General features: G+C 42.8%; 1 protein-coding gene across 1 annotated transcript in view; it reads right to left on the reverse strand.

Annotated features, from left to right (window-relative positions):
- Positions 1-4,514: 4,514 nt before the first annotated feature.
- The window catches only part of LOC139751269 (uncharacterized), a 29,369-nt gene continuing 15,060 nt past the window's right edge, over positions 4,515-18,823 (reverse strand). The window contains exon 2 of the mRNA XM_071666572.1: positions 4,515-11,609. Coding sequence (XP_071522673.1) covers positions 11,509-11,609 — 101 coding nt within the window. The 3' untranslated portion in view covers positions 4,515-11,508. The remainder of the gene's footprint in view (positions 11,610-18,823) is intronic.

Genomic DNA, 18,823 nt, shown 5'->3' on the forward strand with positions numbered 1-18,823 from the left:
TCACGAAATCAGTTATCAGTATTATTATCTATCACGAAATCAGTTATCAGTATTATTATTATCTATCACGAAATCAGTTATCAGTATTATTATCTATCACGAAATCAGTTATCAGTATTATTATCTATCACGAAATCAGTTATCAGTATTATTATCTATCATGACATCAGTTATCAACATTATTATCTATCATGACATCAGTTATCAGTATTGTTATTATCTATCACGATAGACCAATTGTGATAAAAAGCATTGATGTTTAGGATTTTTGAAGTCTTATCTCAATCGTCGTTGTTCAAAAAAAATTTCTTTTTTGGTTTCATTGTCAAATTCTAATTCAAACTTATCATGACAAATCTTTAGGAAAAAAAAAATTGGTTAAATCCTTTATGATATCTGACACTGTGGTGCTCTCTCTCTCTCTCTCTCTCTCTCTCTCTCTCTCTCTCTCTCTCTCTCTCTCTCTCTCTCTCTCTCTCTATCTATCTATCTATCTATCTGTCTACCTATCTATCTATCTATCTATAGAACAAATGCAGTGACAAAATTAGATGCGTGTCGTAGTGTGTGTTCTACGTTGTTAAATTCACTGGCTATTGGTGACTGCCTGGGCCCCAAGCAAGACACACTGTGTATACTATTACACTCGTTATTTTGAAGAGAAAAAATCAAAATTATATTATAAACTCACTGTTATATTACCTAAAAGATTGCATGCAAGTGATATTCCTCGTTAGTCTTATGGGCTAAAAACTATATATATATATATATATATATATATATATATATATATATATATATATATATATATATATATATATATGACTAAACTTCAGAATAGTATAGAGAAGTAGGCATCCCATTTTCTTTAACTCGCGCCTGAAATATAGGTTAAATATATATATATATATATATATATATGTATGTATATATATATATATATATATATATATATATATATATATATATATATAGATAGATAGATAGATAGATAGATATATAGACTTTAAGATGAACTACATTCAGCACCTAAGTTCAAAAGTAATCGACTTTATTAACTTCAAAAGCAATCGACTGGATATAAGTTCAAAAGCAATCGACCGCAATTCATAACTCGAACGTTAACGGACCAGTTCAAACACCCCAACCCCCCCCCCCCCCCCCACCCCTCCCACCTCCTCCTGGCAGACAGGTGGATCGAGACATTTCGCCCTAGAACGAACCAGTTCATGCCCTAGTCCTTGCATTCGCATGAGAAACCGAATAGCGTTCAGTGCGAGCAATGTACGAGGCGCACACTTTATTTACCTTAGATAGTTACAATCTAAAGTTTATTTCTGAAGGTCTTAAAAGACAGCTCCAGTGCCCTTAGCAAACCTAGTCTTAACGCTTGTATTTCATGCAACATTCACAGGTGTTTTCATATATATATATATATATATATATATATATATATATATATATATATATATGCTTTTATTCAGTCCGTATATTTCACATCTTTGTAATAATTTTTCTATTTACATCTGAAATCCTATGAATGTTTATACCTGCGTTTTCTCGTAATATAAATTTTTTTGTTTATATATATTTTCCCATCACTCCATTCCAGTTGCTCAACACACGTTTGCATAGCATAGTATTATGACCTTAATGTACAAATATTGTGTCGCACACATTTTGTTGATAATTGAAAATGTTTTAACGTCATATCACGCGTCTACAAGGCTTTTTTGTGACCTAACACAATAGCGTTGTTTAGATTTCCAAAAACATATATATATATAAAAATATAATATTGAACATCTTAATTGGCAGTTAGTTCTATATATTATGGTAACAAAAGACCGTAAAGAAGTGAAAGCGTTCATATACAATTTGTAGGATATATATATATATATATATATATATATATATATATATATATATATCGCTCAAATTACTTTTGCATTGACAATCAAAGCCAGACAGATGTCATGTGTACTGGGGAAGTCATTTTGAATTATATGTTCTACTCTTTCTTTCCCTTTTCTATTCTAAAATCGTGGTATGAATACACTGAAAGGAGGAAGTAAATCATATCTATTGTAATGGGATGTCCAGCATAAACACTATGACCAGTAAAAATTGTGAAAAGGAAAAAAAAAAAATTAAGATACTAAAACGCCAGAATAGCCTACCCGTCAAGCAGAAAGAACCGAGTTAATTTTTTTTTTTCTTCCCCAGTCGCGTCGATAAATCAATTATCTTGAATAAGGAAATGAAATCTAACACCTACAGTTCACATTATGGGTTGGCGTATATGATACGTAGGGCGGCGGCGGGTCGGCCCTGCCATCTGTTATCGGCGCGGCGAACCTAGCTAGAGACATGGGCTGACGCTGCTCCTGCCGGTCGCTCGGCCCGGCCGGTCACCTCCCTCACTCACTCACTAGTTTGGCTTCGAAACGTTTTCCCTCTTCTGTGGAATCCAAGCCGGCGGGTCCAAACGTTCGCTCAGCTCCTGCTCCTTGTTAGAAAATGGCATGAGGGGTATAATTTATCTGTATTTTTTGATATATATATATATATATATATATATATATATATATATATATCATTAATTCATTTTGATTCTATAAGGGGTAATGGCACTTCTATACAAATATATATATATATATATATATATATATATATATATATATATATATATATATATCCGATGGTTATAGTGGTGCGCATGATCTGATAACCACTCGAAAAATGAAACACTAAGTTCCCAAGTGCACTTTCGTGTAATTATTTTTTCCCCCGGCGATCATTACACGAAAGTGCACTTGGGAGCTTATCGTTTTTCATTTTCCCAGTGGTTATCAGCATTATATATATATATATATATATATATATATATATATATATATATATATATATATATATATATATATATATATATATAAATCATTCATCGTTGACCGTTTCCTATATAGTTTTCCTACATTCGAATATTTTTATTGATGTTACTTTAACCAACAGTTTATCTACACAGCTTCATCCCGGCGTCGTTAACTTTGCTGTTAATGTTACCATTTCCTTCTCTCACAATTATGCTCGTGATTTCCTCACATTTCTCCTCATAATTATTTTTCCCACCGTCATAATTATATTTACCTTCAGTCTTTCCCATGACCAACGGTAATGTCTTCAAAACTGGACAGTAAACTTGTCATGAGTTTAAGAATACATTTTTTTTTCTTTTCTGCACCAAAAAATTAGATATTTTATGGCACATGGATATTATTATAATTCGAATTTGTTTTTTTTACTCTTATTAAGATTTTTCTTCAGTTTATCCTCCCAATAAGTTCTGTCCTTCATGTCCTTCGCCATAAGTAAGTAATTATTTGTTCAGTTATTTCACAATCATCTATTAGCCTAACCTTCTCTTTTAATTACGTCCTGGTGATTACTTTAGAAATATATTTTCACAGTTATCGTCAGTGGAAACGTTAAGGATCTAACTGTAGTACCGAATATTTGGTTAAAAAGAAAATAAATAGAAAATATCCTCTTTAGTTCTCCCTTCTCAACCTTGATGTATTTTCGTTACTAGTTTACTTTGTTTTTCACATTATTATAGAAAACAGTCGGTAGGTTATTTGGGCTTCAGGCTTATCGACTGCCGGGTTCATTTTTTTTGGTCCAGTTCAGTTTGTACTTGGTTGAGAAATGTTAAACACCTCCCTCAGGTGTTTCATGTCGTTCTCTGCGCACTCATGTTCCTCTATTGTTCTTGTTCAGTACAAATGCCTTGATAAAATCTCGAAATTAATGGTATATATATATATATATATATATATATATATATATATATATATATATATATATATATATATATATATATATATAAAGCCGGACGAATTACGTGAATAAAAGATATAATTTTTTTTATGGTTGTGAAAGTATTCTTGGATGGTGTATTTTGATTCCAATTATTTTATATGATTCTCTGCTACGACTCCAAAGTTACTTTTACCTATATCTTTTTTTTTTTCCGGTGTATTAAGTATTCTTTTTAGATGAAACTGTTATTACAGTTACATCTAAAATAGATCTACGAATTTTATGTTTATTTTTCTTCTATTTTTCATTTAATCAATGTCTGCAATTTCCTCACGACTGACACTTGTCAAAATATATATTTCTACAACAGGAAATGCGTCAATTTTAACTGTAAAATTGCACTGAACAGTTTCCACAAATTTCGTTTTGAAATCATATCATAGAACCTTTAACGCGATTTGTATCTAAAAAAAAAAATCCTGTATCTGAAGCCATTTGAGTTCTCAGTCTAGCCACTGTTTCTTGTGAAGTTTTCATTATTACAAACTTCACCTGCTCTAATGAGATGGAAGCTCCTGATCAAATTAGTTTATTTAAAGTATCAAATAAAAACACCATTCACAACTTTTCACAACTTCCTGCACATAACAGTTCACTACTAGTATATTAAGAAGGGGAGCCAGAGAAACATACCACTATTTTCATTTTTTATTAATTGATTTTCCTCATCAATTATTTACAATAATTTTGACATCATAATTTTTACAATACTCTTATGTACAATATAGATACATATATTACTAAACATTCTAAATCTTCGATGAGATCAGCAATATTGAAGTTCCTCTCCAGAACTTCAAAAAAAAAAAAAAAAGAAAAAAAGAGACATTTGGCCGATTTGACTACTTCGTCCACACAAAGTGACACAGCTTTGGAAGAAGATTTTTCAGTTATTAAAAATTTTGTATTCTTCAAGTGTTTTGTGTGTGTGTGGAGGGAGTGAAAATTTTTGTATTCTTCAAGTGTGCGTGGAGGGGGTAAAAAAAAAATTGTATTCTTCAAGAATGTGTGTGGAGGGGGTAAAAAAAAAAAAAAAAATCAATAAATTTGTCAGCAATATCCATTTCCAATCTCAGAAATGTTCATATCAGTGTTTGAACGGGATTATTATCGTGACCTTAGCCTTAAGTAGTCACTTGTGTTCAAAATACATAACTTTTGGAATCTGTAAACTTGTACTATCTTCACCAACACTTACAAAGTTATAAACTAATTTTTTAATGAGTTTTCTCCAACCTATTTTATTTTTTGGTGAGGATCGAAGCCCATACAATCATAAAATAGTATTGGTAAATTTTGACAATATTAACTAATAATACCATTTACACACCCATAAAATCATGAAATAGTACTGGTAAATTTTGAAAATATTAACTTCTAATAATACCATGTACACGCCTATAAAATCATAAAATAGTATTGGTAAATTTTGACAATATTAACCTAAAATTACCATTTACAAGCCCATAAAATCATAAAACAGTATTGGTAAATTTTGACAGTATTAACTTCTAATAATACCCTTTAGAAGCCCGTAAGATCATACAGTAGTATTAGTAAATTTTGACAATATTAACTTCTAATAATACCATATACACGCCTATAAAATCATAAAATAGTGTAGGTAAATTTTGACAATATTAACTTCTAATAATACCATTTACAAGCCCATAAAATAAATAGTATTGTTAAATTATGACAGTATTGGTAAATTATGACAATATTAACCTCTAATAATAATACCATATAAACACCTCATGAAAGGCCAAGATTGTACAAGTTAGCCATCTAACACATGAAATAGAAAATGAGACAAAAAAAAATTGGGAAAATTTAACCAAAAAAAATAAAATTTAGTGCCCCAAAATTGGGAAAATTTAACAAAAAAAATTAAAATTTAGTGTCCCAAATCGACCTTACATGACTTCCTCCCAAATTAGGAAGCGGACAGAACTTTTGCCAAATCAACACAAAAGAAATACCTTTACGACCTATGACATTTGGCACTTAAAAGTTAACTCAAAAAAAAAAAAAATTAAAAATAGAAAAAAAAAACTCCACCAATGTATGCGTGAGCCACTTTATTAGAAGACGCATACACCAACATACATCACAAAATTGTTCATGTTGCACGAACTGTGCGCACACCAGCTCAACACAGCGCACGCACATGTACATCGACCGGGGGAGAACAACGTTACGGGCGAATATGTTATTCAGCGGAAACACGTGGCAGTGAACATGCTTCCCGGAGAACATGTCGCACGAACGGGTCGTGTTCACCAGCGAACATGGTGGGTGGGTTGTGGTGGGTGGGTACGTTCTGTTCAAGCTGGGTTGTACGGGATCTTTTGCTAAAGAATTAAGTTTTGGTTTCATATGCTTGACTTTGAGCAATACGTAATAAAGTTATAATTAAAAGAAATACAAAGCTTAATTTCAGGCAAAAAAAAGAAAAAGAATGTAAAATTAAGAAACAAAAAAGGTACGGTGAAGGAGAGAGAGAGAGAGAGAGAGAGAGAGAGAGAGAGAGAGAGAGAGAGAGAGAGAGAGAGAGAGAGAGAGAATCGTACAACTTTCAGGCAGGTAAAGTTAAAAAAAAAAAAAACTACTTTGGGGGAGAAAGAAAAAATTCTAAAAACTTTTATCTGTTTCCCTGTTGGTCGTCAAGTCCGTAGCATCAGTGTTGCGCAATGGACTCGATTAGTAAATAGGTTAAACACCGGAAATACAACAGGGAAATAATATATAAAATAATGGAAAAAGAGTCAAAAATATTTATTTTAAAGGAAATAATAATAATAAGGGAATTGAGAACATGAAAAGGGAAAAAATTACATAAAAACCTTGTGAGGGAAAATTTTTTTTTTTTTCCACTTTCGCATGAGCGGAACGTCAACTATTTTGAGAAAAATAAAATTATTTGAAGGTATATCACAATTTCTGACACTTGAAACATACCAATGCTAATCTATAGTTTCCTCTTAATCTTTCTGTACCTGAGGGTAACATGACCTAACAAGAACAATGATTGTCAGCGTTAGGAGAAATAATCTTGATATACATTGAACAAACAGAAACAGCGTGTTACAAAAAAAAAATTAATAATTAAGGGAAGGGTACAACATATGGAAGGAGCTATTTCAAACACGGCATTTACACACGAGTATTATTATTATTATTATTATTTTTTTAGATTAAAAATTAATTGGTTATTTGATGAAGGTAACGACTGTGGCAGTGTCCATAACATTCGTCGTGAATGCAATAACTCCCCATTTTCTATTTATCATCAACATGAAGCCTAAGAACAGTGGAGACTAACTTCTAATTACCAGAGGACCAACGACCCTTCCCCTCCCCAACCACCACCTGACATACCCTCTCCTGCCCTCCTCCTCCCTTCCCTCCTCCTTCCTCATCTCAAAAGGATCGTTTTCCTCCCGACCATTATCAGCTTCGTGTGGCAAATACTGCAAGAGTCAGCCCAAAAATAATTCGGGGCATAATAATAATACAAAATGGTTTCAGTGAGCATCTGGGCGGTCAGGGGACGATCGTGGGTTGAGAAAGAGGAGGAGGTGGAGGAGGAGGAGGTAGGTGGTAGATGGTGATGGTGGTGGTCAGGTGGGAGACGGTGAGGAGGGTGAGAAGGGCGGCGAGGTGCACCTTCTGGCTTGGTGGAACTAGTTACATCCTGTGGGCAAAACTATTGTTGGCATGGAAAGCGAGGCGGTATGTATGGACAGCGACACGTGCGCGGCCCTCAGCCACAAAAACAGGTTCCTGGTGCTGCATTAGAAGGTCCAGCCAAAATCCCATGGGGTCCTACACACACACACACACAGACAGGTTGTGTGCACCACCAGCTGGACATGTTTCAAACCCTCTTAACCCCATATATCCTAACCAAACATAGTTGCAAAGAAAAAAATAAAAACCCTGTCTCTTTTTGAAAAGTGAACATAAATACATTTTTATTTTTGAATTCAGAAGTTGTGATCTAATTCACAAGACCTCTCTAAATACTTGTTCATGACCGGTGTTCATGCAAGACCCCACCATGGGTTATTGTAGCACAACAGCAACAAGGAGCTGAACATTGTGGTTCAAGGGTCGCGCCCGTACACAACGGAAACCTCATTTTTTTCTTTAAAAAAAAAAAGGGGGGGGTTTCCGCAGCTTTTATAGTTTATATATATATATAAAAATTAAGCATCTCCCTTGTGCGTAAGGGTAGACTCACCATGAACAGGATAAGTAGCGTAAGCATGTGGTGTTATTATTATTATTATTATGTAGGGGGTTTGTTGTTGTTCTTAATTTTATGTTACATGACAAAATAAAAAAAAAAAGGGGGGGGGGGGAAAGGAGGAGGAGAATCACTGTTTTGCACATGATCTCTCCACACATCGGAACTACTTAGCGCCTTTATATACTTGGAATTAACACGCAAGTTAACGAGTAAACAATGATGACATGGCAGTAATTATTATTTAAAAAAAAAAATGAAAAAAAAATATTCAACAAGAAAACACAATTAAATTATATAACCTTAAAGAGTCAGCGATAGGTTTATTAAACTTGGGAATATATATATATATATATTTATATATATAAAGAAGAAAAAGAAAAGTTTACTTATATAAAACTGTAAATGGTTCAGTAGAACATATAGAGGCTCTTGGTGATGGGTTGGGTCGCATTTGACGACCCCACTTTTAAAAGCCGTTCAGTTCAAAATCAACCAATCACAGCCACGGTTGGCGCTGCTTCCAAAAAAATGAGATCAATTGTACGACAACTTGCAATCTTTGTATCATCAATATGCAGGTAACAGTCAAGCCAAAAACAAACAAAATCCAAAAATCTGGACATTTAAAAAAAAACAAAAAAAAAATAAACTCTCCATCAGGTAAATATGATGATGATGATGATCCCTTGGAGGATATCTGTCTGTTATTACTCTAACTACTTCTGAAACTAAAGGGGGGGGGGGGTTGTTCACAAGTAGATAATACCCCTTTGGGATTAGGGTATGCTATCTGTGTTGCCAGAGTCTGGGGGGGTAGGCGGGCTTTGGGAGGAAAAAGAGGTGAATATATATATTTATCGAGGGCTGGAAAGACAGTAAGAAGGAAATTTAAAAAATCAGACTTGAGGATAATAAATTGGGTGTGGGTGGAGGACCGAAGAACAGGACGTATTCAAAAACAAAAACTGTGGGAAAAGATGAAAGACATGTAGGGAACTCAAAAAAAAAAAAATATACATATATATTTCATCATCTTGTACATATATAGTGTACACAATTACACTCTTCATGACAATCCTTCTTTTTAAATGGTTTATCTTAAAAAAAAAAGGGGAAAAAAAAATAAACCTCATCTCTTAACTCCAACTGGGATCAAAAACCTATTTGTACCGGGGATATACATATATACTGGGGATATACATATATACTGGGATCATCACTACGACCCGACCGAGTATAGCTGGCTCGAGGAGAATGTAGGCCTACAGGAGGGGGGGGGGAAGGAGGGAGAAGGGCGTAATGAAGTAGGCCATGAGCAAAACATGAACACATGTGGGGGCGGCGGTGGTTGTGGCGGCAACAGCAGGAGCAGTTGTAGTTGTGATCACAAGGGAGGTTGGGTTATTGGTTGTTCTCCTCAGCTCAGCTGCCCGTGGCCGCCACAACACGTAACCACACCGGGTAAAAAAAACCCTTAAAACACAAGCCTTTTCTTCTTCTTCTTCTCCCCTCATCACGCCCCGTACATTACAATAAATAAAGGAATAGGATTCATAAATAGTTACAAAATTTTGTACTGTTAATGTTACAGATTAATATTTGCTCCAGAGCACATATGTTTGAGATTAAAAAAAAAAAAGTACAGATGGTATTCATGAGATCCGTCATAATCTCTTTTTTTTTTTTTTTTAACAGGAAGGCGAATGTGTGTGTGGACCATCAAACACAAACTGACCCACCCCTTCTCTTGCATCGGGGGAGTGACTTGTGAAGGTACGCGTTTGTATATGTTCAGCTTGCAGCTTCTTTGGGCACATCCAACAACATTTCTTTGGATCACGAGTTTTAAAACAAAAGTTTGTAAGGACGACGCCTCCAGGGCGCGCGTTTTTTTGGGTGGGGGTGGTGGTAGGTGGTGGTGTGGGTGGTTGGTTGGTTGGTTGGTTTGGAGTGGAGGAGGGGGAGGGAGGGGGAGGGGGCGGCTGGGGCTGGTCACACACACCCAGCCAGACTGGTAGATGGTACCTCAGGGGGTCTCACACAGTTGCACGACCAGTCCAGTCCAGTCAGTCAGTCAAGTCGTCCTCCCGGCGAAGAAGGACGAGAGAGCGCACGCGCGCGCACACCTCTTGGCTTTTACACACACACACACACACAAACAAACAAACTTAATAAATACATAAGTATTTACACAGAAAAAAAAACTTAAACAGTGAGATCATGGAGTTTTGTGGAGGTCCTAAGTCGCTCCGATGCGGTGGGCGGGACGGGCGCGGCGGCGGGGGGGGTGCGTCGTCTTAGAAAAAGACGGGGAGGACAAAAATCAGCTTCACTCATGTGTGTGTGTGTCTCTCTCTCTCCCAGTCTGTTATGTGTGTGTGTGTGTGGCATGATCACCACGGACGGACACACACACACACACACACACACACACACTCGTCTAAACACACTTTGAGAAGAAACGCCGCCACAACCGTACGCCCTTACCGCCGGCCATCCAACAGCCTTGGCGACCTTTGGAAGAAAACAAGCATGAGATCTGTTGACGCCAGTCTATCAGTGGTGGCGTCAGTAGTCCAGCCACGACACGAGGGGGAGGAGGAGGAGGAGCCTCACACATATATGTATATACACACACTCCCACTCCCTCTTCATCCGTTCCAACGGTGGTAGTTTTGGCCTGTGAAGTTTCCGCAGCACACGTTGAGAAAAAGCTCTTCAAGTTAAGTCTTCTCACACACGCACACACGCATACGCACGCACGTACGCTTTTTTTTTTAAGAAAAAGAAGCTGGAGCGACTCTTGAAGTCGGGTGCGTTTTGGAAAGTCATCATCGGCGGGAACTTGCTTGTAACATGTGCTGGGGAGTCGGCATCAGCAGGCCTTCGGCGGGAGACATTGCTATACTCCTTCCGGAGGCTGGGGGGATCAATGAGTGTCGTCCTCGTCATCACGGGAGGAGATGACGCCACACACAACAAACCCCCTCCTACAGGAGTGGTACAGACGGCCCGGCGTAGTCTTGGAGAGATCATACCCCCGCTGGAGCATGAAGGGACCGACGAATTCAGGAAGGGAGGGGCGGGGGAGAGAGATGTTTTACCCCTGCAGGAGCATGAAAGGCCGTTTGTAATCAGGGGAGATGGTGGTGCCCCCTGCAGGGGCATCGCTTCTGAGGGGGGGCCGTCGTTGTCAGGGGAGATGCCACCCCTCTCCGTGCAAGGAGGAGCTTTTGAGGCCGTCGTGCAGGAGTTTGGCCCCCCTCAGTTGTATCTGGGATGGAGTGTGGGTGGTGAGGCTTGACGGAGGAGGAGGAGGAGTGTGTGGTGGTGTCGTCGTGAGCGAGGACGTGCATCTCGGTCGTCAGCGTGTGTTAGGAGGAGGAGGTTCTCGGGCGCTTCACCAGGGCGGGCGGCTGCTCCTCCTCTAGTTTGCTGCTGGCCGGTCGCTTTGTCTTGTGAATCTTCATGAAAGCTGAAACAACACAGAGCAGAACGTTAGACATTCATTTTCTTTTACTCGTTATTTATTTCTCTTATTCTATACATACGCTCTTTACATATCCCCCCCCCTTTTCTCTATACTGCTATGAATATACATATTCAATCAAATCAATTTTTTAATCCAGTAAAGATAAGAAAAGAAATGCTTTCATTATACAGCTTGCTGGATATAAATGAGACAGATAAGACACGTATTTCTTTTTTTTTATCATTATTATACGAGTGTTTTACGAAGTCTAATTATGAAAGTCAACTGGCTGGCCGACCCAAGGCTGCACCGCCCACGACCACGCCAGCTGATGCAACAGCTGGCGTGGCGTGGCGTGGCGACCCAACGTTGTAGTACTGTGTGACACGCCCTTCTCCCTCGAGGCCCCCCCCCCCCCCACGCCCAACACCCTACCTCCCGTCCTCACGGTGTTCCACGCCACCACACACACCTACCTCCCATCACTACCACTTCCCCATGCAAACTAACCTGACCATCACCCAAGCCTAAACTACCGTCGCGGCCCACGCTAACTATCGGGCCACCACGACCGTCAAGCTAAACAAGCGCTTCCCACGCCAACTATCTTACCGATAACCCCCCCGCGCCACCCACGCCGCGCCGACTGACTCCTCTTAGCAACTCCTTTGCCACAAACCATCACAGCAGCTGTTCAGTGATACGAGGTCACCTTCCGGAACTAACCACCCGCGTCAACACAACCCACGCAAAGCACCTCCACCAAACTCTGGTTAGCAGATTGTTACACTCCGAGCCTCCACCGCCACCCACCTCCTCCTTCTTCTTCCTGTCTCTTCTAAATATGAATGACAAAAATAAGAAGAGATGGTCTCGAAGTCTTATGAAAAAGCCAAGTTTCGAAGTCTTATGAAGAAAGGCTAAGTCTCGAAGTCTTATGAAAAAAGCCCAAGTCTCGAAGTCTTATGAAAAAGCTCAAGTCTCGAGGTCTTATGAAAAAAAGCCCAAGTCTCGAAGTCTTATGAAAAAGCTCAAGTCTCGAAGTCTTAATGAAAAAGCCCAAGTTTCGAAGTCTTATGAAGAAAGGCTGTCTCGAAGTCTTATGAAAAAGCTCAAGTCTTGAGGTCTTATGAAAACGCCCAAGTCTCGAAGTCTTATGAAAACGACCAAGTCTCGTAGTCTTATGAAAACGCCCAAGTTTCGAAGTCTTATGAATGAAAACGCCCAAGTCTCGAAGTCTTATGAACAAGCCCAAGTCTCGCAGTCTTATGAAAAAAAAAGCTCAAGTCTCGAAGTCTTATGAAAAAGCTCGTCTTGAGGTCTTATGAAAAAAAGCCCAAGTCTCGAAGTCTTATGAAAAAGCTCAAGTCTCGTAGTCTTATGAAAAAGCCCAAGTCTCGAAGTCTTATGAAAAAAGCTCGTCTCGAAGTCTTATGAAAAAGCTCAAGTCTCGAAGTCTTATGAAAAAGCCCAAGTCTCGAAGTCTTATGAAAAAAGTCCAAGTCTCGAAGTCTTATGAAAAAAAGCCCAAGTCTCGTAGTCTTATGAAAAAAGCCCAAGTCTCGAAGTCTTATGAAAAAAAAACCCAAGTCTCGAAGTCTTATGAAAAAAGCCCAAGTCTCGAAGTCTTATGAAAAAAAAAACCAAGTCTCGAAGTCTTATGAAAAAGCTCAAGTCTCGAAGTCTTATGAAAAAGCTCAAGTCTCGAAGTCTTATGAAAAAGCTCAAGTCTCGAAGTCTTATGAAAAAGCTCAAGTCTCGAAGTCTTATGAAAAAGCCCAAGTCTCGAAGTCTTATGAAAAAGCTCAAGTCTCGAAGTCTTATGAAAAAAGCCCAAGTCTCGAAGTCTTATGAAAAAAAAACCCAAGTCTCGAAGTCTTATGAAAAAGCTCAAGTCTCGCAGCTGCCGACGCAAATGACCCACGTCGTCCCCCATCTGCGCAACAACCCCCGACTGTCCTGTACCATTTCTTCATTCGTTGAGAGAAGACGAAACAAAACGAAAATTGAGATACATTTCGTTCGGGTTGTCTACTGCCTCGTTGTGAGAAGACGAAACAAAAGAAAAAATATTAAGATACATTTCGTTCGGGTTGTCCGCTACCTCTTATAACGTCTCCTACAACTTCCCTGACGTCACCAGCCACAGCTCCCACAACCCCGACTCCTCCTCCTTCGACGTCCCTACCACGGCTCCCACAACCCCTCCTCCTCCTTCGACGTCCCTACCACGGCTCCCACAACCCCTCATCCTTCCTCCCACCAACCACGGCTCCCACAACCCCTCCTCCTCCTTCTCCGTCCCAACCACGGCTCCCACAACCCTCCTCCCCCCCCTCCCTGGACGTCCAAACCACGGCTCCCACAACCACCTCCCTTTTGACGTCCCAACCACAACCCTCAGAACGCCACCACAACCCACCCCATCCCCTTAAGGATGAATATACATTTATAACAGTTGGTGGCTGTAAGGACGGGAGGAGGAGAGGAGGGAGAGTGAAGGACGGGAGGAGGAGGAGAGGAGGGAGAGTGAAGGACGGGAGGAGGAGGAGAGGAGGGAGAGTGAAGGACGGGAGGAGGAGGAGGGAGAGTGAAGGACGGGAGGAGGAGAGGAGGGAGAGTGAAGGACGGGTGGAGGAGAGGAGGGAGAGTGAAGGACGGGTGGAGGAGAGGAGGGAGAGTGAAGGACGGGAGGAGGAGGAGGGAGAGTGAAGGACGGGAGGAGGAGAGGAGGGAGAGTGAAGGACGGGTGGAGGAGAGGAGGGAGAAGGGAGGACAGGTGTTGTTCCTCCTATCCGAGGGAGGGGGAGGGAGAGGGAGGCTCAAACCCAGCCAGAAGACTTGCTGATAACACACGCGTCAGGGAGGCCTGGTCTGGTCTGGCCTGGCTTGATGGCCTGGCCTGGCCTGGCTTGATGGCTTGGCTTGGGCCCGGGCCGGTGCACCTGGCTGGAAGCCTTGTACAACACCCCCCCCCCCCCCCCCCCCGCACTCCTCCACCGTCCACCACCACCACCATAAATACAAAACAAGATCAGTATGCCAGGGGTCAGAGAGAGAGAGAGAGAGAGAGAGAGAGAGAGAGAGAGAGAGAGGCAGGCAGGCGCTCCCCCTTCCTCATCCACCTCCTCCCTACATTTCTCCAAGTCTGATCACAACTCTACGGGTTGGCAATCATCGATATCAACTTATCATTAAAAATAAAAAAAGAAAAAAATACATAAGAGTTTTATACGAATTTTGCGGCCTTGGAACGTACAAGTCAAAGCCAGGCCCGGGGACCCCGAATGCCACAGGGACATATTCCAAACACAAAGCCAAGTTTCAAAGACGCCATCTGCCTGGCATCATCAGCCACACCACTTGGGAGGAAGAAGGGCACCGGCCCTCCGGGTCCTGCCGTTACCCGCGCGTCCCTCCCGCGCGGCCACGCCGCCTCCTTCGGGGTAAGAGGGTTACAAAACGCACCGAGAACGGGCGGCCGATGTGCCCCTCTCCCCTCCAAGACGCGACCCCGGCCAGATTGCAACTCGCGGGAGCAGGTGCGGCAGAGCGCGGCTGGTGCAGGCTGCGGTAGTGGTGCGGCTTGTGCTGCGGCAATGTTGCTGCCGCAGTTTGATAGATTTGCCCCGGTCCTTTTTTTTTTTATTTTCTTCACCCCGAAAGACAAGGGACCGAGGGGTGATCACCGGTAAAGAGACATCCACACAGGGTGAGTGTGTAGGACAGTATTTTATTATTACTTGTTTTTATTCGTGCGAGACGGGGTTAGGAGGAGGAGGAGGAGGAATTGGCAACCCCAAACCCAACCCCCCCCAACCAGTAACACCTCACAATGATCACGAGAGGTTAGTGGAAACCCGGCAACCCCAACAACCCCTCCTACCCTACCCACACCACACCACACCTCACCTCACCAGTACCATGGACGCCTCAGTGTTGACCCCCCCTCCCTCCTCCTCGCTCCGTCCGAGAGCGAGCCACGCCAATAACTTTCACGTCACTGCCGTAGCTATGGAGGTTTATGGACTCCGCAAACTCCCCCTCCCTCCCGGCATCTCCTTGTATCGAAGTGGGTATACGGGGCCTCAGAAACACCACCCCCCACCCCTCCCACTCCACCCCGACCAACAGCCACCACCAAACCCCCTCCACACACACACACACACACACACACACACACACACACACACACACACCCCAGCCAACAATCGATAGATGGACACACCTTTCAAACACTCCCCCAGCGACGAAAGTATGAGCGAAGGAACTGACTTGACCAACCAAACCAACCAACCAACCAACCAACCAGCCAGCCAGCTCCTCAAAAAGCATTATTAACCTTGGATGGAAGGCTGGCCAAAAAATAACAAAAAAAAAATGATTACCTTCATCTGCTCCTGATTGCTATACACCAGCTTCATGTTCTATTCTGCCGAGCTTCGATCCACATCAGAACAGAAGCCAGCCCTCCGCCTACACACCAGTGTATTACACACCCGTCGTAAGAAAAAGAAGAAGAAAGACGCCACGCAAACAACCCAACAACCAAAACCTTGATCTTGAACGTACAAAAAGTGGACCTCACAACCCATAATTACGAACGGGGAGCGGGTACACAACCTCCCCCACCCAGCGCCTTGTATCTCAGTTGCCTGCGCCTGGGGCGGGCCCCGCCTCACACCGGGGGCACGATGGGGGCAAAGGAGCATCTCTGGAGGGCACAGGTAGTCGGGAGAGGTCACCAAGGGGTCGGGAGGATGAAGAGGGCAACAAGCACATCTCCCTCAACTGGAAGAACGAGCAGGCCAGAAAGGTCGCACACGCAAGCACGCACGCACGCACGCATCCCTCCTTCTCCCAAAGAGAACTTAAAAAAAAAGAACTGCGTTCGACAGGAGAACAAAGAACAACAGAGGGAACAAACAAGATGGAGGGGAGGAGGAGGGAGTCGACCCGGCAGAGAGAGAGAGAGAGAGAGAGAGACTCCTGGACGATTTCACGAGAAAGAGGAGAATCCGGGCAAAGAGTGGAGAGAAACAAGGAGAGATAATTGCAGGTTTTGCGGTCGCCTCGGGGGAACGGTGCTTCCCAGAAGGGGAAGAAAGAGCTTGGCATAAATCTCGGCCCTTGGGCAGCAGCGGCGGCCGGACGTACACCCCCTTCCCACCCGTGCACACACACACACACACACACACACACACACACACGAGATATACGAACGGAACTGACAAATTGTGATTCAAGTTTCATTTTTTTTCCCCCTTCGTCTTTCGTGTGCTTAAACCTCAAAGTTCGTGAGGGAGGAAAAGGAGAGAGAGGAAAGTGGGGGGGGGGGGGGGGGGTATGTATGGATGGACGCTACGAAAACACGTGTGAGGTGCGTGCGTGCTACGACCCGCGACCTTCTGACCTGAGAGGTATACGGTCATTAACCAACTGTCATTACCAGGGAGACCCTCACTCGTTGTCCTCCTCCTCCTCAGACCTCACTCGTTGTCCTCCTCCTCAGACCTCACTCGTTGTCCTCCTCCTCCTCCTCAGACCTCAGACGGGGCTGGAGAGGGTGAGGAGTGGGGTCGTCCCCCTCCTCCTCCTCAGACGGGGCTGGAGAGGGCGAGGAGTGGGGTGAGGTGGTGGCATAACGACCGACGCCCCGAGTGACGCGAGGCCATGACACACCTCAACCACCCATCCCTCGCAGGGGTCAACAGAGACTCGCCGCCCGTTCAGTGTTTCCCCTCCTCCCACCTCTTCCCCCTTCCCCCTACACCGTCAGTGGGGGGGGGGTCGTGGTTGCCCTTGGGAGAGAGGGAGGGGGTGGGGGGGGGGGGCAGCGCTGGCTGGGAACACCGGTTTAAGAAGAACAAGACAGACGAGGAGGAAAATACAACCAACCCACCAACTGTTACTTGTACAATAAGAAAAAAAAATGGGGAGGTGAGGAGGTGGGGATCAAATGACCTTCCTACCCTCAAGTAATGGTGGAGAACCAACATGGTTGCCTAGACGTTTAGGGAGGGGGAGGAGGGGGAAGGGGGATGATGGTTAAGTCCCCCTAAACCATTTTACTCACCCTCTCCTCCCCACTCCCTTAACACCTTCATGGTAGCGAAAACATGGTTTATTCCTCCCCCTCCCTCCGTCCTAACTGCTCCCCATACCTTCATGGTAACTACTATGGCCCTATTCCTTCCCTTCCCTTCTCTCCCAGACCCTTACATGTATGCATGTACCATAACCATCTACCCTTCCTCACCCCCATTGGTGTAACAACCACCTTAACAACCCCCTCCTCCTCCTCCTCCTCCTCCTCCTCCTCCTCCCCCAAAAAAAAAAACCTCCACTCCAACCCTCCCTCACTGTCCATGGTAACCACACACTCGAGGAAAAATGGTTTTAGACCCTGATAACAGAAGAGAGAGAGAGAGAGAGAGAGAGAGAGAGAGAGAGAGAGAGAGAGAGAGAGAGAGAGAGAAGGGGGAGTCGAGAGAGTGTACCACTATTTGCCGGGGGGGTCATTACCAAACATTAACCTGTAGCTGGATTGTTACGACGATGGCGTATATTTCGCGACTCATTGCTTGCCTGCCCCCCCCCCCCCCCAGTAATGGTGGTGCTATTATAGCAGAACTGAACCTTCCACCACCCCCCACCCCAACCTGGGCCACTCACAGTCAGTCTACGTAGATTTCACTGGCCTGGACTCCCTCGCCGTAAAGGAACTAACCTTTAACACTTGTTAGAATGTTCGTATTATGACTATTATTATTATTACTATTATTATTATTATTATTATTATTATTATTATTATTATTATTAACGACAACGTTAAGACATATATATAACCATGGAGGAGTTGGGGTTTCATGTGTATTACTGAATCTCATGGTGGGGGGGTCAGGGGGAGTCAATGCACAATGTTCGTGCTTCTTTCGTGCTTAAAGGGTCGTATTGTCGTGCTTCAAGGGTCGTGGCGTCGTGCTCAAGGGCCCTAAAGTCTTCCTCAGGGGTCGTGGCGCCGTGCTCAAGGGCCCGACCGACGCCTCATTTGCTCAAGCCGTGCCGTCGTGCTCAAGGGCCCTTTAAGCCTCGCTCAAGGGCCGTGGCGTCGTGCTCAAGGGGTAGTGCCCTGTCCCTTAAAGGGATCGTACCTTCATCCTCTGGGGGTTAAAAGTGTCGTTCTGAAGCTGTTCATGTGTATTCCTCTGAAGCAA

The sequence above is a fragment of the Panulirus ornatus genome, chromosome 11 (genome assembly GCF_036320965.1).
Source record: "Panulirus ornatus isolate Po-2019 chromosome 11, ASM3632096v1, whole genome shotgun sequence".
Taxonomy (NCBI): domain Eukaryota; kingdom Metazoa; phylum Arthropoda; class Malacostraca; order Decapoda; family Palinuridae; genus Panulirus; species Panulirus ornatus.